Source organism: Monodelphis domestica, chromosome 1, assembly GCF_027887165.1.
Source record: "Monodelphis domestica isolate mMonDom1 chromosome 1, mMonDom1.pri, whole genome shotgun sequence".
Classification (NCBI taxonomy): domain Eukaryota; kingdom Metazoa; phylum Chordata; class Mammalia; order Didelphimorphia; family Didelphidae; genus Monodelphis; species Monodelphis domestica.
Window position 1 is genome coordinate 158714428 of NC_077227.1, and position 25110 is coordinate 158739537.

A 25110-nucleotide genomic window follows, 5' to 3' on the forward strand; every position below is an offset into this window, starting at 1 on the left:
ACCATAGTTGTTTGCATGTTCTTGTTTCCCCCATTAGATTTCAAGCTCCTTCATCCTGGGCACTTTTGGCCTTCCTATATATCTCCAGTATTTAGTACAGTGCCTGGATCTTTTCTCTTTAACCCTTACCTTCTGTCTTGGAATCAATATTGTGTATTGGTTCCAAAGCAGAAGAGTGGTAAGAACTAGGCAATGAGGGTTAGGTGACTTTCCCAGGGTCACACAACTAGGAAATGTCTGAGGACAGATTTGAATCCAGGACCTCCCCTCTCTAGGCCTGACTCTCCATCCACCGAGCCATCTAGCTGGCTCTTAAAAAGTGCTTTTAGAGTTGACTCATTGCCTCAGTCTCTTACAATGCAGCATCATCATGATATAGAAGTAGTCCTGGGTTCTTTAAGGCTATTCTAGAAGAGAACGAGCTTTGGCAGATCCTTCTTCCAAATAAAAGCCCAATGATGGCCATTGCACAATATAACTATTATCCAAGGGTTGGTCTGACTAAATTCAGAGAGGCTCACCCTCAAGACAATGAATTTTTAGCCAGAGCAACTCCAAAAGGCCACCTACTAAGTCACAGAGAGAGTGTGGTCTGTATCAGTATCGAGGACCCTAATGAACTCTTGGGTCATTTAAGCACCCTAATAAGTGTGGTTTCCTAAGTTGTTATCATTACACATTCTATCATTATGCTAGATTATTTGTTTATTGTTATGCCATTTGGGGATTTGTTTAAGATGACAAATGTGCCAGAGATTCTGGTGTTTACTTAGACCTTGATTTCATTTTAGAAACAAAGGAGAGTATATATGGACCAGTTAACTTCATTGGCTACAGGCCCACGCAAATGAGGCCAAGGCCATATTTTCAGATTGTCTGGGCCAATTAGCTTCATAAACTCCACTTTGGCAATCACAGAAGGAATACCTAGCCCAGTCTCCCAATGTATATGCTTTAGCATCAGGGTGACTAGGTCAGAGAACATGGATGGCTCAGTTAGAAACGATCACCAATACTGGAAAAACAAGCTAATATTTTACCACTGCTCAGTCAATAACATCCTATGGCTATCTGAAGCCAAGTCACTTAACCCCAGTTGCCCAGCCCTTACTGATCTTCTGCCTTTGCACCGATATTTGGTATCGATTCTAAGACAGAAGGTAAGGGTTTGATTGATACATAAATATAAACATTAATTTGTGTGTGTATATATATGTACATATATATACATTATAAAATAGACAACAGTAGACGATGTGTTGATAATAGCTCACATTCATGGTGACAAATTGTATGGAAAGAATTACAGAGGCACCTAGAACTCAACACAGTGTGACCTTTAATCAGGACTCTTATTCCTAGCTGTCTGAAAAGCAGTTTTGTCTTTACCTGCTCAATGGATCTCACAATGCTGATGCACTGCTTTAATTTGGGAAGCCTTTCTCTTGAGAGGAATGCCTTTCCTTGCTCTAAGTCTAAAGTGCTCCCGAGTGTGGCATTCTCTGTGACAGATGTACTATAGTTATGCTTTAGCTGACTCGAAACCCATAGTTCTCCAGTGCCTGAATGGTCATGCTGGTGTCCAAGAGTGTGTTTCCTTTGAGAGCATGTCTTTCCTGGAGCCTCATCCAAGAAGGTGTGTAGGTGTAGTCCCTTTGTTCTAAAACAGCAACTGTTAATTTTTGTAAAACCTCGTAGAGTTATTCTTTTCTGGCAGCCAACGAAGGAGGTATGGAAGTAGGCATAAGTTCAAGAAGCATTAAGTTGATATAGGTATAGAAGTGCCCAGTCAACTCCCTGAGGACACACTCTCTCCAAGAAGCCCTTTCTGGTGGATTTCTTTCATTTCAAAATGTTAGTTTTCTGGGCCTCTTCCATTTTTATAGATTGAGAACTGTCTTAACTCTGCAGGAATCTTCCTGATGATAAGAAAGCTTGCATATAATCAGCAAAATCTCTCATTATACTAGTTTCTCAAATTTCCAAAACTGTAGCTTCTTGCCTTGGAGAGGTTTGAGGATCTTGTTGGGTCCAAACACAGAGACGGGAAAACTGGCCAACTCCCTCCAATATCCATCTGTGATCATTTTGAGTATCTGATTTCCTGTGATGGAGCATTGTTTTTCTTCCCTGAATTCTCACCTCCATCTTTATCAGCACCAGTTCTTTGGAAAGCAAAGCTGAGTATAGCCACAGGCTTTTTCCATCAGAGCGCATGCCACTTGCCTTCTCCCAGGAGCTGATGCCTCTCCTGCCAATGTCTATGTTGGCTAAAGAAAGAATTGCTTCTGTAACTCTTATTGATGGGAGATAAATGAATTTTTCTCAACCTGCCAGACAGGTTGAAGTCTCTTGACATCCTAGTGGATCAGTAAGGTTAACTATCTTTTTTATGAAGAGTTTTCTATCAATCTTCCTCCTTGAAACAACTGTAAATTAACTGTCCCCATGCTAACTTCTATTTAAGATACCTCTTTGAAATGATTTGTACAGCCCTTAAAGTTAATGGTAGTTCACATTTAAGTGAATCTTCATAAAAATATAGCAGCTCACATTTATATATAATACTGTAAAGTCAGACAATCAACAAGCACTTATAAAAAACCTACTATGTGCCAGGCATTGTGTTAGGAATCAAGTGCCTCTTCTTCACAGTAATCCTATGATGTCGGTAGTGCAAGTATTATCATATCCATTTGATAGATGAAAGAACTGAGTTACAAAGAGGCAAAATGATTTGCCTGTAGTTCCATAGCTATTGAGTATCAGAGGAAGAGTTTTCCCCCTCATTTCTTCATTCCAATTCCAGCACTTTTCCCATAATATCACACTAATTTATCCTACTGCATAGAAACAGAAAGAAGAACTTTATAATTAAAAGAAGAGGAATTTAAAGACTATATACACATATAAAATTTGGGTAGTCGTTTTTGTGAGTAAAGTTAAATATCTATGTTGAACTATTTGACAGCTTTTTATTTGTGAACACATACTTATTAATATTTGAACCTTGAAGGAACAAGGAAATAATGTCACATAACAGGGGCAACTAGATGGCTCAGTGGAAAGAGAGCCAAGCCTGGAGATGTAAGGTCCTGGGTTCAAATCTGGCCTCAGCTACTTCTTACCCAGGTGACCTTGGGCAAGTCACTAAATCCTAATTGCCTAGCCTTCATTGCTCTTCTGCCTTGGAATCAATATGTGGTTTTGATTCTAAGACACAGAAGGTAAGGGGTTTATATATATATATATATATATATATATATATATATATATATACTCATAATAGAGCTATCTCTCTGGTATAGTGCTATGCATAGTAGGCATTTAATAAAATTTTATTGAAGGAATGAATGCACTGTGCATTTGGAGCTTTGTGACAACTTCTTGAAATGCAACGGGTAATTTAACCATAGAATTGGTTTTTAACCCTTACCTTTTTTCAGTATTAATTCTAAAACAGAAAAGTGGCAAGGGCTAGGCAATTGGGGGTTAAATGACTTGCCTAGGGTCACACAGCTGGAAGTATCTGAGGTCAGATTGATCCTAACTGCCTCTAACCTTAGAATTTAATAGACAAAAAAAAAGTTTTCCTTATTCAAAAATGTTAACAACCTGAGGACAGAAGTGATATCAGGAACAGTGGCATGTTCTTTGATTTCCTAAGCAAAGGAAAAGATGAGAACTGTAAGCAGATATCTGATTTAACCAAGTGGAAAGCAGGATTTGGTCTTCTTTGACCTTCCACTCCATGCTTCTGGCCCAAGATATTATCACTTCTTCTATGTTATGGACAATGGTGCAGCTCCTATGATTTTACTAGTAGTGTTGTTATTGTTAGCTGAACCTTCCTGGTTAATTCATGCCCAGAAGAAGCATTTCATTTCCTTTGGATTCCACTGAAGCCTGCCTTTACCATCCAAACGATGCTTACTCTTTAGAAGAATGCAAGGACATAAGACGACTCAAAACCGAATGTAAAAATTCAAAACTTGACCCAGGGTTCAAGCCTGATACGTATGCATATGAATCTCCCTGTTGGAGGAGAGAATGATGACTCCATGTTGTGTGTGTGAAGGAGGGAATTGGCGAGAGCTCAGATGGAGGACATACACCATTCCAGCATCTCTTCAACTCTGCCCCTCCCATGCACATGTGTGTGCGGAGTAATCATTCTCTCCATCAGCGAAGAAGCCTGATGTAAATGCATCAGGCTTGAACCCCAGTTTACATGAAGAATCAAAGAAACATGAGATGTAGAAATGGTAGGGATGATTACCAGCCTCCCCTAAAAAAAGTTTCCCTCTAAGAATCACCTCTTGATGTTAAGAGAAATTGATAGGAAAATGGGAATTAAATTTGCTGATTTAAATTTCTTAGGAGAAACAGCACTTAACTTCGGCTGGGGATTCAGAAAAGCCCAGACTGTCTTGATTGACACGTTTAAAGTAACCTTGGCATCTCTACAGAGAAAAGCATCCTTTTTTCCCCCCAGAGTTGGTGGACATGTTATGAATGAGAAAGCAATGTTAACACTGTTGTAAAACGAGGTCTGGTAAATCATTGAGATTATGGGGTCAGCTGACCATATCAGAGTTATCCAAACACTTTATTTTATATATGATCTGATCTCATATAGTTCCCCTGAGCAATTAGCACACTTCTATAAAAATGTTAATCGCCTTGAGTGAACCCTAAGGTCCTTTTCTTGTAATGAGTTTTATGATATATACTGGCCAGACTTTGTCATTATGACATATATATGTTAAATCAATACTAGGAATTCATTTCAGATCCATATCTTTCCACAGCTGAGTGGTAAATGATAATGTGTTAGTGTGTCTTGACCACTCATTTAGATGAGATTACAATTACTCTCAATCTCTTTTAATGTTCTCTCTCTCTTTTTTTTTCCAGATTCCCAAAGTGACACCCACTTCGCTAACTTCACAAAGCCTTATGGATTATGATTTTTTTATTTACAATGGCAAGATAGATCAGAATGCTTCAGACTTCATAGCCTTCAAGGAACATTTTTGTTTATCTTGGGGAAATATCTTTTCTCTCTTAGAATGCATTGAAAAGTTTCTTAAGGACTATGCAATACCAGAAGTCAAGATAAAAGGGAAATATTTGATAGCACTTCTTCCTGACTTTGAACTTAATACCAGGCCTTCTAAAATCGACCTCTTATCAGTGTTAGAGAATCCATCTAATATCCTCAAATTAATTAGCCAGCCAGGCCGGAGATACAGAGGGCAAAGGGGAATCGAGGAAGCTATCATCAAGATCCAATCAACATGGCGATGCTATCGGGCCAAAAAAGCCTATTTTATTTTCCGGCGACAGAAGTGGGCTGCAGGTGTGATTGCCATCAACTGGCTTTTGCACGGTCACAGGGCCCGATTGAAAAAGATCCTGAAGGAGAAACGTTTAAAACAACTGGAGAATTTCCACATTCGAGCCAAGGTGCACGAGGCTGCCAGCTGTTATGGCAGACTTCCTTTTCTAAACATCTCTTGCTTGAGCGATTGCAATAAGTGTGTCTGTTTCTCTTCCCTCTGTCTTTCTCTTCCCCTTATTTTAACCATCCATTTGTTCAAGCATCATATTTTAGTCCCCATCAGCAATCTAGCTTTTGCAACTACAAAATCTGCTGCAATTTTTCTATAGAAAAAGTCTGTTCACTTTGACCAGGGATAGGTCTGTCAGAAAATCAATGTTTTTAACTGCATTACCTTTTCTCCCTATATATACCTTCTGGCACTTTAATTTGCTAGGGAAAAAAAAATCCCTCTCTTGTCTACATTGCTGTCACCACTTTGTCAGAAAGTATTTAAGTTTGCAGACAGCCTTTTAATTAGTGCTCACAATTTCATTTATGTTTGCTTTCTCTTTTTTTTTTCATTCATATTCTGTTAATTAAGTGAGCTGCCTCTAATCTTCCCCTGCCAGTAGCATCATGTAGCCACCTAATTAAATTAATTGGGGAAGATGTTTTAAGTATGTAATTAAATCAATTAATATAATTTATGCCTGGCTTAACTGTACAGTGGAAAAAAACAGCTGAAGTTTGAGTAGATGAATCCACTACAGCTTCCTGTCACTGATCAATGCTCTTCTTGATTTTTAGCATCTGGCAGCCAACTGGAATCGCATCAGGACCTCCAGGAGGACTATTATCCATATCCCATCATTAGGTATAACACTTTTGCCTGCAAATCTATCAGCAACCTCTATTACCCACCACATTATGGCTCCTTGATTGAGTTCAAGGAAGGCCCCTTGTTTTATTCAAATTGGTCTCGGCAGGAAAATGTTCTCGACATGATGAGAGTAATAACACAGGGCCCTCGCTTGAAACGGCGTTTAATTTGGGGATTAAGCAAATAAAGTCATTATGTGGGGGCTGCTATTCAGTGGAGAGGTGATTTGCTGTAATTCGCTTTCATCTGTATGAAATGAACTAAAAAGTTGTATTTTTTTCCCCCCTGAAATAACAGATAATGTTTTCGATCTTCTTTAATGATAGAAGAACATGGGCCTGTGCGTGTGGCTGCTGTTCCGCCAATAAGCCAGGATATTGCTTGTACACTGTTTTTAATCAAATGTGCAGTCAAAATGATAAGCTACATTCTCTGAAATTATTTAGTTCTAATTACGAGCAGATGGGATGCTTTATTTGCACCTAGGGCGCCTGAGCAAAAGGAAATGCTGTGTGAACAAGAATAATTAAGAAGTTGAATAGTGTTTTTTGCGCTTAAATAATCTGCAGTTTCATGTTAATTAGCACTAATGTAATTATTTAATTACATTTATGAATTGGGGAACTTAAAAGCTGTTGCCTGCAACACAGGGGTAAAATAGGTGTACCAAAATGACAGAATATGCTTTCTTGGGAATTTCAGAATTGCGCTGATGATTCTTCTAAAACATGAGCTGCTGTCAAAATGTTTGGGGTTTGATTTATTTTTTTTTACACTTGCCTAGCACATTAATTTTCCTTGGTGAGTTCAAATTTCAGAAGCTGACTTGGTCGGGTTTTGAAGTAGCAATACTGCAAAAAGTTTTGAGTTTCCAAATTACTCCTTATTTGTGTCTTGGGGCTGTATGAAGAGATTAATTTATTAGGCAGGCCATGATGACAGAGCTCTAGCTTGACGTTTTAAAATAGCTGTGTTGTTCAAAAAAAATTACAGGGCTTTCAAATGATGTGTGGGAGAATTTTTTTAAACAGGTTCAGCATAAAAGAAACTTTTAAGTTTGGAAAGAAAGTATTAATATTAAAATGCCCATTGCAAAATATAACTAAAGTACACCTTAAAATTAAGTCTAAAATCCTAAGTATGCATTCTAATTCAGTATGCCTATACTCTATCTGAACCTATAATCTCATGTTAATGAAGGCCCTATTTCCTTGTACAAAGAGAAGCTGATGTTCAGTGGAGAGTTGATCTATCGTAATGCATTTTGATCTGCATGAAAATCCAAACCATATCTGGGTCCCACAGATCTTCACATAATCTGTGACTTTTTAAATTAGTAGCTAAAGTCTGAAATGACTTCCTTCTAAGGCTACAGACATAAGATGGTTTAGTAAGATATGATAGACGTGAATGTCAGCCCAGTTTCCCTCAGGTCTCTATTTTGGTGGGCCTGCATTTGCACACCAAATTAGTTCACACAGAAATTGCCCTTGTAATTGATTGCATCCAGAGTGGCTCATTGCAGGCACAATTAACTGACGTGAGCCCTTAGAATAAGGTACAAATGTCTTTTGTGCTTCTGCGACTAATTGCAGTCCTGGAAATCCTCAAAATTTGGCAAATAAGTACTTGACCTGGCACCATGGCAGAGATTTTTTGTGATTGTTGTCTTTGTTTTATTCAAAGCTTTGGGAAACAGAAAGGGCGACTCTTCCCACTGCTAAGAAGTTCAAAAGCTGAGATAATAAAATGGGAACAGCAACAGCATACTTCAGAATTTGATGTTCCTCATCTTTAGTTAGGAATACTTGATTGACTCTGCAGTGGGATGCAGCAGAAAAGAAATAAGCTCGTGGCAATCCCTCTTTCCTGCTTTGACTCCCCCCAGTCATCTAGAAAGTCAATAGCTTAGATGACAATGGTCAGTGATGTGATCTGTCTTCTCTTGGAATTTTAAAAGGAAAGATATCTTGAAATTTGAAATGTGTTCACTTTATTCTTTAGATTTGGTTTTAAAACTAATTTTCTCCTAGATAACACATTCCCAATTTAAATAAATGCATAATAATTTTGAAGGTCTACTCTATTACAGTCATTTTGGTCTGTGGAAAGCATAAAATCCATTTTAAAGGAAAAGCTGCTAATTACATATTTATCTAAGAGATCAAAACAAGCTCTCTTTTTTCTTAATTGAGCATTTTAAAAAGCCTAATTACATATTTTTGCTCAGAGCCTAAAATGGCCTTTGATCAAATAATCCTCATTCAATAACCTTTGATTTAGATTTTATAAAAAAAATTTGAGCACACTAAATTATATTAAATAACATGGCAGCCATGATCCTATACTTTTATGATTATTCAGTGCCTTTTTTTTTAAACCTTGTGCACAATTTCCCTCTGGGATTAGCCTGAATAGATTTCAGCCATGAACAACATAACTCCTTTTGTTCAGTGCTCAAGGGACTTACCTGCTCAATTCAGGAGCATAGAAGTGAGAGTCAAGTAGCCAAGGCCCCCAAACACAGTGCTACTTTGTTTAAAAAAAAAAAAGAAAGAAAAGTGACTCAATACAATGTTTTTGTTTTCAAGATGGATACAATTAAGATCAGATTCCACTCTTCCCTTGTACCCCCAATGTCCCCAGAAAGGGAGAGTTCCAGAAGATATTTAGTGATTTGCACACTTTCTTTTGGCCTATAAAAAATTTGCCAATCATCTTTTAGAATTATGACCACCAATAATTGCCCCTGTAGTCACCTAATTGGCACTACAATGGCTTATTTGAACCCTCAAAATGAAGGTCAAGTAACAAACAGATCACTGTAGATTCTGTTGTGGTTGAAGGTAATTGGCTGTTTGCTTATGCATCTTTCCACATACAAAGATAATTGCATGCACAAAAATGGTACTAGATCTTGGAAAGGATGCCCACCCCTTTGTGACATCCCTACAATTTATCTTATTTATTTTTTAATACATTTTATTGATGTCTTTTCCCCAAGATCCCTCTACTTCTTTCCAAGAGCCATTCTTTTTAACAAGTAGCATTTTTTCCATTTTATTTTAGTTAACAATATTTTATTTTCTTCCTCAATTACATGTAAAAACAATTTTAACCATTTTAAAAATTTTGCACCAAATTCTCCTTCTCCTTCCCTCCTTCCATTCCCTTCCTCCTCTTACATATGGCAAGCAATCTGATGCAGATTTTACATGTGCAATAATGTAAAGCAACAAATATTGTATCTTACAGACCAAAAAAGAAAAAAAAAATTCAGCACAAGTGATCAATATGTTGAAAAAGTTTGAAAACATGTGCAATGTGTAACACCTGTGGGCCCTCCACCACTATGAAGGGATGAGTTGGGAGTGTCTTTTCATATCTCTTCATTTGAATTATACTTGATCTTTATAAATTTGCAAACTCTTCATTTTCATTGATATGGTCATCATGTAGAGTGCCTTTTTTTTTTTTGGCTCTGCAGATTTCCCATACCACCAGTTCTTGTAATTATTTCCATGTTTCTCTGTAGTCATCATATTAATCATGTCTCAGTATAGGCATATTCTATTATATTCATACACCACATTATTTAGCCATTTCCCAGTCAATGGGCACCTATTTGGCAGCTCCAATTCTTTGCTATCACCAAAAGTGTGGCTATAAGTATTTTTACCTGTATAGGGACTTTCTTCTTATTAATGGTTCCTGCAGTTGATTTTAAACTAAGGAATTTCTTTGGTTTGTTAGTGTACCTATGATCATTAATAATACTAATGAAATGAATAGTGACATCTCTAGAAAGTGGAATTGATTTGCCTTTCAAGCAGTGTCTTTTTTCCCCCACTGTTACTGGGTTAGGAAATAGGTGGGGTGACTATTAGGTTAAATAAACTGGCCTGGAAATCCTCCAAAGAGATGAGAGAATTACTTTTTTCACATGTTAAAGGAAGATCTCCTAATTTAATCTTATAAGTATTTTATGATTTCCTCCATAATAATGATATTACAGGTATTTTCCAATTTTTTCATAATGATAAGTATAAAGTAACCTGCTATGGTTCACAGATTATACTGGATTCTATTTTAAGTAGTCAAAGAAGCAAGACTGCCACAGGGGATTGAGTGTTCTAGTTGGAAAACAAGAGGTCTTTAGAGTAAACAGTCATGGTGTCATCACCTTAACTAACTCTTTCTATTTCCAGTATGGTTGGCCTGGTTCCTCCTGCATCTCCCTTTAACCTCTATATTCCTTTATTTGGAGTCAGTCTTCCTGCTGCATTTAAACTCTGTGACATTCTTTAATGTATCAGCATTAAAAGAGATGTGCCAATTATATGGTTCTAATGTTGTTACTAGGTACGTTAGGCAGCTATCAGCCAATTAAACCTCCAATTATTTGTTCCCCTTCTCAGTTTCCCTCACCCTTTAAGACCTGATTTCGTTTGGGGTAGTGGAAATTGGGGGAAGAAAATTTTACTCTGTTCTCTCTCTCAATACAGTTGCAATTTTAGCACAAAATGAAAAAAATAATGATTAAAAGGGATACGAACCACCCCCCCCCACGTCCTTTTCCTGCCTCTTACCCCAGGAAATTAAACATTAAATGCATGTAAATACTGGTGATGTTCCTTTAATTTTTTTCTCCTTTGTTCCTATGAAAATGAAAGATTTGACTTCAAAATTGGGAGAAAAAACTTGATTTTCTCATTTTTAGCCTTGGTATTTGGACCACTTACACTGGCAAGGGAGGCTCACAGAAGCCACTGTTTACTGACCATACTACAGTATTTTGCCTCAAACAGATTTGTATCAGCTTATAAGCACAGGCAGTGGGTTTGTACCAAGGTCTCTCAGGAAGCTTTTCACCAGATGAATCTAAGTCTTTGGGATCAAAATAAAAGTCAGCTTGAACTGCTAAGTCTTTACTTGGCTCAAATGCATTTTGTTAATTGTTTACTCGTTTGGTTAGTTTCTAAAGATTTCATTACTTTTTTTTTATATTGCTTTGTCTTTGGTGAGGATTATTAAGCTCATAACAGAAACTTCAAAAAAAATCTTTTTATAAAAATCACTGTACCCAAGGGAGAGCGGTGTGAGGGCATCATGAGAAAAGAAAGGCCATCAGGGCCCTGTAGGGCCAGAAGACTGAATTGTCTTCGCCATATGTTCCCTGTGTGTGTGCCTTACTACCCATATACTCTTTGTTTGTGCCAATTCTTCCCACTGACACTGTGCATTTATTGGAGGCTTAAGGTGAGGATTTGTGGTTACTGTTTGCACTCTGCTATCAGTAAATACTGTTGTTTTGAGCTGAAAAAAAACTTTTTATTGGGGAAAAATAAAAATATTTGCTGTGTGGATTGAATCCCTTTATGCGACGTGAGGGTCACAACCAGCATTATGAGGTCTGGAGTATTTAATATGCCCATTTCTTGGACTGTTTTCATCCATTTTTGACACACTTGTTCTCATATATTATTTATTCTGGAATAGTGGAAGTAGGGCAGATTAGACATTAGGAGACCTGAGTTCTGTTTCTAGTTACTATAGATTCTTGGATGTGTGAGATCTGCATAAACCAATTAGGTTTTCTGGAGTTCGGTTTCCTTTTCAGTAAGATGAGAGAGCTGGACCAGATGATCGTCTTCTAACCTTCCAATGGTAATATTCTTGTCTAATTCATAGGCTGTTTCTGAGAAGAGAATAATGTTGTAAAATGAATTTTTAATACACTGTAGTCATTATAACTCCTGTTATCTCTTATTTAATCATTATGTAATTTGTGGGCCATGGTATGCTGGACATAATGCAGATAGACCTACAAAGAAACAGTCTCTGCTTTCTAGAAGTCCAGTTTAAGGGATAGCCCTCATATTTAATCTTTTTTTGTTTTCTAAACTCTTACCTTCTGTCTTAGAATCGATACATATATTGGTTCCAATTCTGCAGAAGAGCGGTAAGGACTGGACAATTGGGGTTACATGACTTGCCCAGGGTCACACAGGTAGGAAGTATCTGAGGCCAGATCTTAACCCAGGACTCCTGACTCCAGGCCTGGCTCTCTATCCACTGAGCCATCTAGCTGCTCCCATCATACTTAATAATAATAATGGTTTAAAAAGTACTTACTATTTGCCAGGTACTTCATAATTATTATTTCATTTGATCCTCCCAAACACCCTGGGGGAAAGGTGCCATTGTTATCCCCATTTTATAGAGGAGGAAACTGAGATGAATAAAGGTTAAAGATTTACCCAGGGTCATGAAGTTAGTAAATATCTGAGGCTGAATTTGAACTCAGATCTTCCTGACTGGAAAAAAAAAAAACTACTAGCATCTACTTATTATCCTTCCCCCCATCCCAGAATAATTCCAATTATCAAATATTTATTAAATGTCTCAAGGGCAAGGTACTGCTTCCCCTCTTCTTCCAATGGTCTTTTCAGTCCCACTCCACCTCTACTGCCTCCCACAAGAGAAAGGGGGAGGGAAAAAACCACTGTTTTGAGAGTGTGACAGAATAAACTCATACCTGATGTGATATACTCGTGGCATTAAACTAGCAATAGAATATCAGATCTGAAAATTCAGAGTTCTTGGTCTCAAATCCTGACACCAACATCTACTAATAGGAAATCCATCTTCAGTCTCTAAGGCTCAGTTTCCTCATCCAGAAAACAGGAACCTTAACCATTAATAATAATAATAATAATTTATATAGCACTTAACTGTGTCCCAAGTTTTGAACTCAGGAAGATGAGTTTTCCAGGCTCTGGGCTTGGTGCTTTCTACACCATGCCACCTAGCTGCTTTAAGGGATATCACTACAGTCCATATTATATAGTCAAATCTGGAGTTCTATAATACAGTTTTCTTTTTAATGTACGCTTTTCCAATTGTACAATTGGAATTACACAGATTTCCACATTACTTGAGAAGTAAAGTTATATTCATGAACCATTTAGTCTGCTCTTTATTCCCTTCCGCCATTTTCATTTCTTAAATTAGCAGGCACAGCAGCAAATATTAAAACAACAAATTATAAATTCATTTAATTTAAAAATTCTGTTTAGTGCTTAAACATTGACAGCAATGCAAGGAACCAATGATGTCAGTCAATTTATCTGAAAAGACCTAATAGTGGAATTGTAGGTATCCTTCCATTTAAAAAGGAATCTTGGAAACAGATTTAGCAATATAAAGTCATTTAATCTGTACTATTTTAATTTGAGACATGTGTTTGGACCCAGTAACCACAAGGAGGCATTGAAGCGTCTCTTCTAAATGTGAAAAGCTGTTTAAAAACAAAAAAGTTGTTCCCACAAATGTCAAATCACTCATGTATAAAAGTAGTTCCTCCTACTCATGTCATGCCTTCTAAGTTAGCTTTCTGATCCACGTTCTTTGAATCACCTAAAAGCGAGATGAAAATATCGCCGTTGATTTTGTCAGCATTGGTAGAGGGTCAGACAGTTGGGACCCAAAGGATTTTTCCTCTTGTATTATTTCCAACAGCACAAGGGGAAGAATTGAAAACTAAGACAAACATATCTCAGTAGGGTTTTCCTTAGTCCTGACAAAGTAGCTGTTTTCACCTTTTTGCTTTTCCAAGGCTGAGAGTTCCTCTAGCTAGGTCCAGAAGCATATTTCTTTAGTGCTTGGTATTAGTAAATCCATGCACCTGACAGCAAGAGGTTTATCTGAAATCTGGCTGTCAGTTCAGAATGAATCCGGGAAGGGTTTTCAAGGTGCAGGAAGAGAGGAGATACATATTTTTCAAAGCCCAGTGATCTGGGCTTTTAAATCTCTTTGTGCATACTATGTCCTATTTTAAACATTCACACTTATGTGTCAGAAATTTTTTCTATGTTTTCATGACCCTGAACCCTGGTAGTTCCCTGCTGATATTTAATAAACAAAGACCAAAAAAATTCACAAACCTCTCTGTTTGCAGAATCAGCTCCTTGGTACCTATTTCAAGAGAATGCTTAATTCAACTAGGAGCACAGTCCTCATTCTTAGGGTCGTATCATTTCTGTAAGATGTCTCACACAAAATCAAACACCTTTTCTGGAATCATGTATTGCCACTCTGCATTCCTTGCAGTTTTTTCAAATGCTTTGGCATACACTCTTCCCAGATTTTGACATTTTCTTTGTGATTTTTAGGATTCTCCTACTCTGTACGGTCAAGTATCGTTGATTTCAATACGCAACAGAACTTGCAGCTGGGAAGACTGTGTGACATACTAGGTACAGTAAATGCTTTCACATGAATACAACTTTCTAATATGTTCATTTGGATGAATTGGTGAACATTTGTGCAACATTGTGTAAATGTAAAATGCAGCATAAATGTTAATTCTAATTCTAACATACATGTCTATAAATGAATAAGATTTTTATTCATTTATATTTATATATTTAAAGAATATATATTTATACTTATTTAAAGAACATTTAAATATATCTTTATATTTATTTAAATATTTTAAAATATATATTTTTAAAATAATTACATATTTTATTTTCAAGATGAAGATTTAGGGGCAGCTAGGTGGCTCAGTGGATAGAGAACCAGGTCTGGGTTCAAATCTGATCTCAAACACTTTCTGTGTGACCCTGGATAAGTCATTTAACCCTAATTACTTAGTCCTTACCACTCTTCTACCTTGGAATTTATGCTTCATATCAATTCCAAGACAGAAAGAAGGTAAGAGTTTTTTGTTTTTAAATCTAGGTTTCATGGTGAACTCAACTCCAATAAAAAACATTTTAACCAAAAATAAACAAAAAAAAAACAAAAACATATTCTGTGATTAGTTGTTTATTCTTTAAATTCATTTTCATCTAGATTTAAATGGGCATTTTTCTTCCCTCTAGCCTAGGAGTTTTTTCTTCTTCTGGATCCTAGAGTGAGCTCATAATTCTCTATTTGTGTCGATGGCAGTCTATTACCTTAGAAATTAATGTAATGTACCACCACAAATATAACACTATGAGTCCACTGCAAAATACCCAGTTAAAGAAGAAGGGTCACATAAAAATGATCCTTTATAAAATGGACCTTTTAATTATTAGTAGGTGAAAAAGAGGGTCTATGCTGGAATTACTTAACAGGGCAAATCTCAGCTTGAACAATGAATCTATAAAACCAGTTTCAAAACCTTTTTGGGTCACTGCACGCTTTTTCCCCCAGAGTAAGGAAGACAAGAGATAATAAGCAATTTTCAAGGGAAAGGTGGGAAGTTGGTGAAAAGAAGTAGCTTTGGGTGATGCCTTTTGAAATCCAGTTGTGAGTTAAGTATGAAAGATAGGAGGTACAGAGTATCAGATAAGAACGCTAGGTAAAATATCTGGGCCTAGGCAGAAAACTCTTTGAAAAGAAAGGGGAAAAATGCACCCATTTCTAGTATATGTTAGTTATCAAGTAAGAATGCTTTAGTTTTGTTGGTTTGATAGTTTCTCCCAAGTCCTTCTTTAAGCAAAATAATGAAGAATTTTAATTCATCAATGACCAACTTAGCTGGCTCCCTGGAATGACATACTTTACATGATTCATGTATATTTCAGCATCATTATTATTTCATAAATGCCATTTGGTAACAAAAATATATCTGTTCTGGAAATTTACAGTGTCCTAAAATAATAGTATAATTGCTTTAATCTATTATCTAGGCACTAATATTGCTTTGCTGCGATACAGAATTTTAAAGACCTTAAGATTGATTTGTTAGTTCCGAGCTACTGGAACTAAAAAATCTGACTAGGTGGCAGCCACACAAGGGCAGTAGAGGGCAGATTTTGGTTTTAATTTATTTGCGTCTTTTTAAATGGCCAGTTACAGCCCATCAAGCCCAAGTATAACCTTTCCTATACCTCTCAGCACAATGCAAATCACTACTACAGAACTTTATTACACAAGATTTTCTTCACACGGAGATTATGTGAAAGGGAAGTTGGGCTTCCATGTTAAGTAGTTCAGTCAGAGACCTTGCCTACCGTGGAGTTTATTCTAGCTATTACAGAGTTGATTGATGCCTTTTCTTGCTAGATTGTCACATTGTCATAGTATTACTACCATTCATTCTCTTCAAGAGAGTAGATAAAAGAAAAAAGTACTTTTTATATAAAATAAGATGGGGGGGTGAGAGTTATCAGAAAAAACTGGTACAGATCTTTCTTCATGATTCCCCAGCATGAAAACATCTATCTCTTTGCAATTACTTAGCTTTTGTGCATTGGGTGGGGGCAGGAAAGGCTCTAAGAGAATTCTATTCATGTAGGTAAATGGCTGTCATTCCAATATTGGCTGGTGGAGGTCAGCTGGTGTCTATTAAAGACTTCAATAGTTAATGCTTCCAATTCCTGGGAAGAGTTAATAAGTGAGTGACTGAAAGTGATAGATATTGAATATTGACTAACAAAGAAACTATTATCTCTATCTTAATTACTTTCCAAAATTACCTGGCAATGAATTTTGAACATTTGTAGCTTTATGGTCATCCTGAATGGATGCCATGTGGGTGTTTAACTTGAATTACCTTTCTAGAAGAAAAGGAAGAAAGTGAAAATTACCTACTTTAGTTTTATTCTGGAAATTCCTTCATAAAATAGATCATGTATGTATTCATATGTTTTTCTTCCACTTTAAATTCTCTTGCATGTTTAATTGCTTCCTTTCTTTTGTATTTGAGAGCTTTCAGAACATCATGGTACATTCAGTAGGCTGTGCCATTGCCAATTCTATTGGTAAGATAATAGCATCCTTGAAAATAAGGAACACAAAGTTCCTGGGTTGGTCATTAAACCATTGGAGATCTATGTAAACTGTTTAGTGTCACCCAGTTTCTCTTTTATGATCCAGATATGGAAATTTGGTTCCAATTTTATATAGTATTTCTTAATGAGTATCCTTTGAAAGATAGAAGACTTTCTATTTTCTAGCTTTCCTCCACTCTCCCTTGCTTTCATTAATCAACAAATATTTTTTAAGTACCTACAACATGCCTCGCCTTGTGCTACACATTGGAAGGGATGAGAAGACATGTAAAAATGTAGAGGTTGCTCACAAAGATCTTCTGTTCTTGTTGTAAGGCTAGATTAACACACTAGAAATAAACATGGCATATAATTAAATTTTTATACATGCATAGAAATATACACATATAAACATATGTATGTCCATATAGACACACATACATTTATACACACACAGTGAAATTCAGAGGAGAAAAAGAGATCAGTGGAGGTTTAGAATAGTCAGGGAATAGTTCCACACAGGATATGGGGCTTTCAGTGGGCCAATACATCTCAATGTGTCCAGTCCTTCTTTGACCCAGTTTTTTCTGAGAAAATATTCTGACTCCATTGGCTGATAATTACCTGGTTGGCCTATTCACAGCTATTACTGTCTTGCTTAGAGACAGCCATAGCATGCAGTGAGAAATCTCAAAGAGTTTTCACCATCACGTTGTATAGAACATTTAATTATCATTTCTCTCTCTGAACCAAGTATCTCACATAATGCACATTTTAACCAAATTGGGAGGGGAAAATATGAGATTATTCAAAATGGGTCAAAATTCTTATAAACCAGGCATTATTAGCCATGTCATTTAAGTCACCCGCTCCATTGGAGGGTGTAGAGCAGGAAGGGGGTTGGATCCTTGGAATAATCACTGTGCTTGGAATCATCCAACTGTTTATCTGTTTATTGGGAAAGGACATTGATGTGGATTGGTCCTGTCTAGTCCAGACAAAGGAAAGGAATTACCATTTCATCAGCTTTCTAAAGTTAACAGCTCAGTTTTATACCATACTGAAGTTAATGGGATACATTCTTAAAGCAATGTGTAATTCTTATTGATGTGTCTGGGACTTGGAAACAAAATCCCTGCACGCTGGTAGAATATGTAGCTTATAGGGTCCTTTAGGGTCTCTCCTCCTGCAGAAATAGCCATTTCTACTTTTATTATTATTCATTACTTCATCAGAGAAATGTTAAAACACCTGAAAGTCTGTTAAATTGGTCAGAGTTGAGGGAAACCAATCTAAATTCACTTCTGCATAGCTTTTGGAAATACTCTTTCTTTTAAACCGGTTTAGACGGTCAGATGCCAGGGTTCACATTGTTGTTAACCTTTCTTCCCAATAATTAACATTGTGCCCATTGTTTCTAGATGCCAATGTGGATGTCATCTACATCTGCCCCCTTCAAATGCCTGAAGAATTGATGAAGTATTACAATAAGTTCCTGGGTCTACAGACAGCTGTCATATCTGGGGACCCTGAGGACATAAGTGACCTGACGGACAGGTTCAGAATTCTCTGCCCTGAAGCTATAGACTTCTTCCCTGTGAGTTTGTTTTCTAATTACTACAGCTTCAGGGATGCAGTAAAATTAAATTGGAAATTTTATAACTTGCAACGCTTGGGTACACATCAGTGAAATATTATTGCAAGTTTAACAGCTTTACTGATTAGACTGCTAGTTAGACTCTGGGAAATAAATATCACAGTTTAGTTTTATATTCTTAGGTGAGGTAGCTCAGCCCAGCCTATCTGTATGTAGCCCATTGCCATTTTTGACAACTGGGCTATCGAATAGATAGATTTATAAGAACATGGCAGGAGGAGCAATCAAAACTCCTCATAGAACAAAAGTCATTTAGAATCACAAAATTTCGAGTTAGTAGGAATCCCTTCCATTTCTCTCATTTTACAGATGAGGAAACCAAAGCTCCCAACCCTGTGATCTTTGTGATCCATCAGGGATGTACTGATTTTTTCAGTAAGATTTAGCCTGAAAAGTCATATTCTTATTTACATTGATGAATGTTTAGATTTTTCTTTCAACTCTGGTCGCTAAAAAGTTGTTTTTCAATTTGGCGGGATCAGCTTAGAGAGATTACTAATTAGAGTAATTACTAATAAAAGCCCTTGAGGGGGCACCTGGGTGACTCAGTGGATTGAGTACCAGGCTTAGAGATGGGAGGCCCTGGGTTCAAATCTGGCCTCAGATACTTCCTAGCTGTGTGATCCTGGACAAGTTACTTGACCTCCATTGCCTAGCCCTTACTGCTCTTCTGCCTTGCCAATACACAGTACTGATTCTAAGATGAAAGGTAAGGCCTTAAAAATTTTTATAGAGGAATCACCAAGTATTGCAGTAAAATAAATCCTTTGCCTTTTCATATATAGCATCCCTTTAGGACTTTGCCAAAAAGTCAGGATTGTGGGATTGAGGAAGGGTCTGAAAGCCCTTTTCAGTATGTGTTGTGATCTATACTCCCCCCCCCCCCTTTATAAACCCTTACCTTCTGTCTTAAAGTCAATACTGTATATTGGTTCCAAGATGGAGGAGTGGTGAGGGCTAGGAAATTAGGGTTAAGTAGCTTGCCCAGGGTCACATATCTGGGAAGGATCTAATGACAGATTCGAACCTAGGACCTCCCATCTCTAGACTGGCTTCCTATACACCAAGCCACCTAACTGCCCACATCAGTAGACTTCCATTAACATTCTAACAAAATACATGCACCTATTCTGAATCAGACCCCTATGGATAGCAAATGCCTAATATTCCACAAAATGCTCTGAATCTTGATCTGGGCAGCAAAAAGGGAAGTGTGGCAAGGAAAAAGGCAAGGACCAAGTCAAGGATGCAGCCAGCCCATTCTTGTATTCCTAGGAACCTCTCAGTTATTACTAGTCCAGCTTATGCTCTCAGGTTAAATTGATGGTTCCAAATGTTTTGTAATGGTGGTAATTTGGGAGTTCCCTGAGCACTGAGTCCAGGAGTTATATTCATCAGTGGTTCAGTGTCAATTTCTATAGTTCAATTAATTCAGTTTAATAAAATTCAACAAATATTTACTAAACATCTACTATGTGCTAGGCTCCATGCTTAGTGCTGAAAAATTCAAAGATTTAAAAATGATACAATTCCTGCCTTTGAGTAACTTATACTCTAATGGGGGGAGTGGCTTGAGGGAGAAGAGAAATGGGATGAGTAGGTGTTATGGCAGGATATTTGAGGGTTGGTTCCCTGACCATTTAATGATAATGGATAGCTAATAGAAAAAGGAGAGAGTCAGCTGCCTTGTTGGTAGCATCAAGGTATCTCTTCCCAAGGTGGTAGACAGTCATGGAGGAGGAGTCTATGGCAATGCTCCAGTGAAACATGGGGTTGGAACACAGCCCCCTGAGAGAAGCCTGGGCTGGAGTCCTGGCTCAGGGAGGTTTAATGGAAAGAGAGCTAGATCTAGAGTTAGATGGTCCGAGTTCAAGGCCTAATTCTGAGCACACTAGCCACGCAATCAAGGGCAAGTGTTCCTAAAGATCTGTCTTAGGAGACAATAAATTGCAAATGCATATAGAAGACCTTTCAAGTAGCAGTAGTTCCTCATGCCGAGTAAATTACAGGCTCATTGTCTCAATAACTCTCCATTGTAAGTACACAGTGACCTGTCATGAAGTCAAAATTTCATACTGCCCCAACACTACATTTAGAGTCCTTATGATTTTGAGTTGTAGGCTGCCTAGGCCAAAGCTCGCTTTGCTGACCATTGTCCCCTGGCCCCTCACACACATCCATATTATCCTAGTCCTTCAGTATATCTCTCCCACGCTTCCCTAACCTTCCTCTGGCTCCACAAACTACCCTGAAGTTTATATAGATGCCCTCTCTGGAAATCATTTTGTATATATTTTATATTGACCTGAATCAATACATATTGTTCTCCCTGATAGAATGGAAGCTCACTGAGGGCAGGGACTATTTTGTTTTTTTCTTTATATTCCCAGCACACAGGAGGTGCTCGGTAAATGTTTACTGAATTGAATCGAACCTAGTATCAGGCTTTAGTTCATTAATGCACTGAATTACCAAGGTTTGGTCCCTTCATTAAAAGGATTTTTATTTTTCACTTATAAAGATCTAATGGCTAGGAGGTAGCTCAGTGCCTCAATAGATAGAGAGCCAGGCTTGGAGATGGAGGGTCCTGGGTTCTGATCTTACCACAGACACTTCCCAACTATGTGCCCCAAAGCAAATCATTTAACCTCCATTGCCTAGCTCTTACCTCTCTTCTGCCTTAGAATCAATGATTCTAAGATGGAAGGTAATGGTGTAAAAAGAAATCTAATGGTTATAGTTTGTTGTTGTTTTTATGCAGTCATGCCAACTCTTCATGACCCCATTTGGGGTTTTCTTGGCAAAGACATGGGAGTGGTTTGCCATTTCCTTTTCTGACTCACTTTACAGATAAAGAAATTAAAGCAAATAGGGTTAAGTCGGAGACCATATTTGAACTCATATCCTGTCCTCCTGACTCCAGGGCTAGCATTCCATCTGCTGTGCCATTTGACTGCCCATAGTAGCTATAGCAGACAATCTCAAAAGAAGTTCAACTCAAACTTTCTTGGATTCTATGTTCTAGGAATTTCTATTTAAACTTTAACTTTGACCTCTGCATGGTTGGTGGGCTTGAGCAATGTACATTTTAATGTATCTTGGATGGTCCTCACTAGTGCTACTGAATTGTTTTGTACATCTGCATCTTTTTTTAATGGAAATATTGCAGATGATCTTTTTTATTTTGTATTTATTTTTTGCCTGCTTGCCATGATTTAATTTATTTTTATTCATTTTAAGACAATATTTCATGGTAACATGATTCTTATTCTCTCCCTCTCCCTCTTCCCTCCCAAAACTGACAAGCAATTCCAGTGGATCACACACACACACACACACACACACACACACACACACACACACATTTATATGCACACGTGCACACACACATATATATAATCATTCAAACCCATTTCCATGTTATTCGTTTTTATAATAGATTAATCTTTTAAGACCAAAACCCTGAATCATATATCCATATAAACAAATGATAATAATATGTTTTTCTTCTGCATTTCTACTCCCACAGTTCTTTCTTTAGATAAGGATAGCATCTTTCCTATAAATCCCTGAGAATTGTCCTGGATCATGTGTTGCTGTTAGTAGCAAAATTTATCACATTTGATCATCCCATAATGTTTCAGTTACTGGTATAAGGTTCTCCTGGTTCTGCTCATTTCACTCCACATCAGTTCATAGAGGTCTTTCCAGTTCCTATGGAAATCAAGCAATTCAGCAGATGATCATTTTTAAAAACAAATACTTGATCCTTTGTAGCAATGGCATAGCATAGATAGAGATCTGGCAATGAAATTCAAGAACACTGGGTTCAAATATCACTCTGGAACAGACTGGTTGTATGAACTCGGGCAAGTTACTTAACTTCCAAGTGTCCTGAGGAGCCTTCTAAAGCTCTAAACTACTGAGAAGACTCTAACTTGGATTAGTAGAGCAAGCATCTTCATTCAGAGTTCTTTGTACTAATGAATCCACATTCCAGTCCCTTTCCCTTTCCCTATTCCTCTTTTAATTAAAATTATTTGAGTAATTACTCTATTTACAATCAATTAACTTTTTTTTACCAAAAGATCATCTCTCCTTTGTATTTATTTTCTGCTTTTTAACCACCTAGTTAGAGACCTATGATTGTGACAGTGATGTTTTTTAGTAGTTTGAGGAGCCCCTTTAAAAGAAAGAAGCCACAACCTTTTTCTAAGCCTTTCTAAGTGGTAGCACAATGCTTGAATTTGTAATGACAAAATGCACTGTGATAGAGTCATATGTCAATATTTTTAACCCATTAACATTTTGGGGTTTGTTTTTAGTATTAATTCTAAAACGGAAGAGCAAAAAGGGCGAGGTTATTAGGGTAAGTGACTTGCCCAGGGTCACACAACTAGGAAAAATCTGAGGACAAATTTGAACCCAGGTCCTCTGGACGCCAATCCTAGCTCTCTATCCACTGTGCTACCTAGTTGCTCCAAGACATTAATGTTTAAGGAAGTGATAAGTAAGCTGTTACATTATATCTGACTTGTCAAAAAATAATAAAAAAAAACATTTTGTCTATCACTCTAATGCTGATGCAACTGATTAAAGGTATTTTAGGTTTGGGGCATTCACATTAATCCAAGAGCATAATTTGTCTCTAAATAACCAGACAAGACTTGTTGGCATTAATCTACATCTCTCTATTTCTTAGTCATTTCCCTCACAGAGTAGCAGGTACAGAGTTAATATAATTTTACTTTTCATTCATTCATTCAATAAGCATTTATTGAATACCAACTATGCATAAGGCATTGTGCTAGATATTATGGGATTTTGTTGTTGTTGTTGTTGTTCATCTTTCAACCATTTCCAATTCTTCATAACCCCATCTGGGTTTTCTTGGCAAAGGTACTGGCGCGATTTGCCATTTCCTTCTCTAGCACATTTTACAGATGAGGAAACTGAGGCAACCAGCATTAAGTGCCTTCCCCAGAGTTACATAGTTAATAAGGGTCTGAGGTTCAAATTGAACTCAGTAAGATGAGTCTCTGTGACTCCAGACCTGACACTCTATCCATGATGCCACCAACCTGCCCCATTATAGGACAGATAGATGGACAAATGCACAATTTCCACCATTAATTTATTATCTAATTAAAAATAGAAATAACAATAATTATAGAAATAATATATAAAATTATATAAAAATATAAAATATAATCATCATTTCAGCTACAGTATATAAAAGTACCATGAGAGAGAAAAAATGTTTTGGAGATGTAGAAGAAAGAGAGAATTTCTATCCAAAAAGGTAGTTTGAAATGCATAAAACTTTATCATATCTTTATCAAACTTTAAAGGAAAAATATTTCCACACTGAATTCTATTCTTTCTTTTGCCAGTTATTGGATTGTTTCCCTCAAATACTCTAGACCAGAAGTACCTAACACATGGCCTGTGGGTCACATGTGGCCCACAAAACTCCCAAGTGCAGCCCAAAACAAATGAAAGTGTAATTGCAAAATATTTAACAAAATGAATAAAAATACAATAAAACATAGATAATATTAATATGTGTTTTCTAAGTTAGTATGTGGCCTGCAGGGATCCTTATGTATAGTTTAGTAGCCCCATTTCTATTAGAGTTTGATGTCACTGCTCTGGACTTACAATTTCACTATTGGTAAAATGGGAAGAATGATGATTCTACAAAGCTTAAATAGTACTTTTAAAGTGTGATATTTGGAATACTTTTTTGGGCATCTGGGAGAAGCCAAGAATATGTAAATACAAAGCATGGATCTCGAGTTGTTTTGATTCTTCCGTTCTATCTCATTGGCATAGATGGCAAGGGAATGATAGCAGCCCACAAAACAGGAAGGTTTAAAGTAAAGTCAACCAGGTTAAAAAATCCAAAATTATCCAGAAGTAGCATTTACTTCATTATAAACATCTTTCAGCAAAACAATCAGGTTTCATTTTTTTAAATTAAATTTTATTTTTAATTAACAAAAATTGATTTCCCCTCTCCCATCCTCCCCCTGCACTGAGAAAATAAAGGAAAGAAAAAAAATCAATATTAGGAAACCAATAATGTTTCCTAAGACTACTTCTCAAATATACATTTTTTGAAAGTTATACATATATATATACACACATGTATATAGTACTTAAAGATTTGCAAAGTCTTTACAAATATTATTTCATGTTATCCTCATAAAGAGCTACTAGGTGTCACAGTAGATAGAGTGCAGGACCTAGAACCAGGAAGGCCTCAGTTCAAATCCAGCCTCCCTGGGCAAGTCACTTCACTCTGTTTGCCTCAGTTTCCTCATCTATAAAATGAGCTGGAAAAGGAAATGGCAAACCACACCAGTATCTTTGGTAAACCCTAAATGGGGTTAAGAAGAGTCAGACATGACAGAAACAATTGAATAAAATCCTGTTAACAACCTTAGAAGGAAGGTGCCATTACTATCTTCATTTAGAA

At 37.0% G+C, this 25110-nt stretch overlaps 1 protein-coding gene across 7 annotated transcripts in view; it reads left to right on the top strand.

Moving 5' to 3' along the window:
• IQCH (IQ motif containing H) overlaps positions 1 to 25110 on the top strand; it is a 359480-nt gene that overhangs the window by 189861 nt on the left and 144509 nt on the right. For 6 of the 7 annotated variants that reach the window (XM_007479608.3, XM_056808700.1, XM_056808701.1 and 3 more), the window contains 4 exons: positions 4918 to 5469; positions 6134 to 6200; positions 14381 to 14464; positions 18394 to 18569. In XM_007479608.3, coding sequence (XP_007479670.2) covers positions 4918 to 5469; positions 6134 to 6200; positions 14381 to 14464; positions 18394 to 18569 — 879 coding nt within the window. The remainder of the gene's footprint in view (positions 1 to 4917; positions 5470 to 6133; positions 6201 to 14380; positions 14465 to 18393; positions 18570 to 25110) is intronic. The other variant, XM_007479609.3, reaches the window with a different exon arrangement.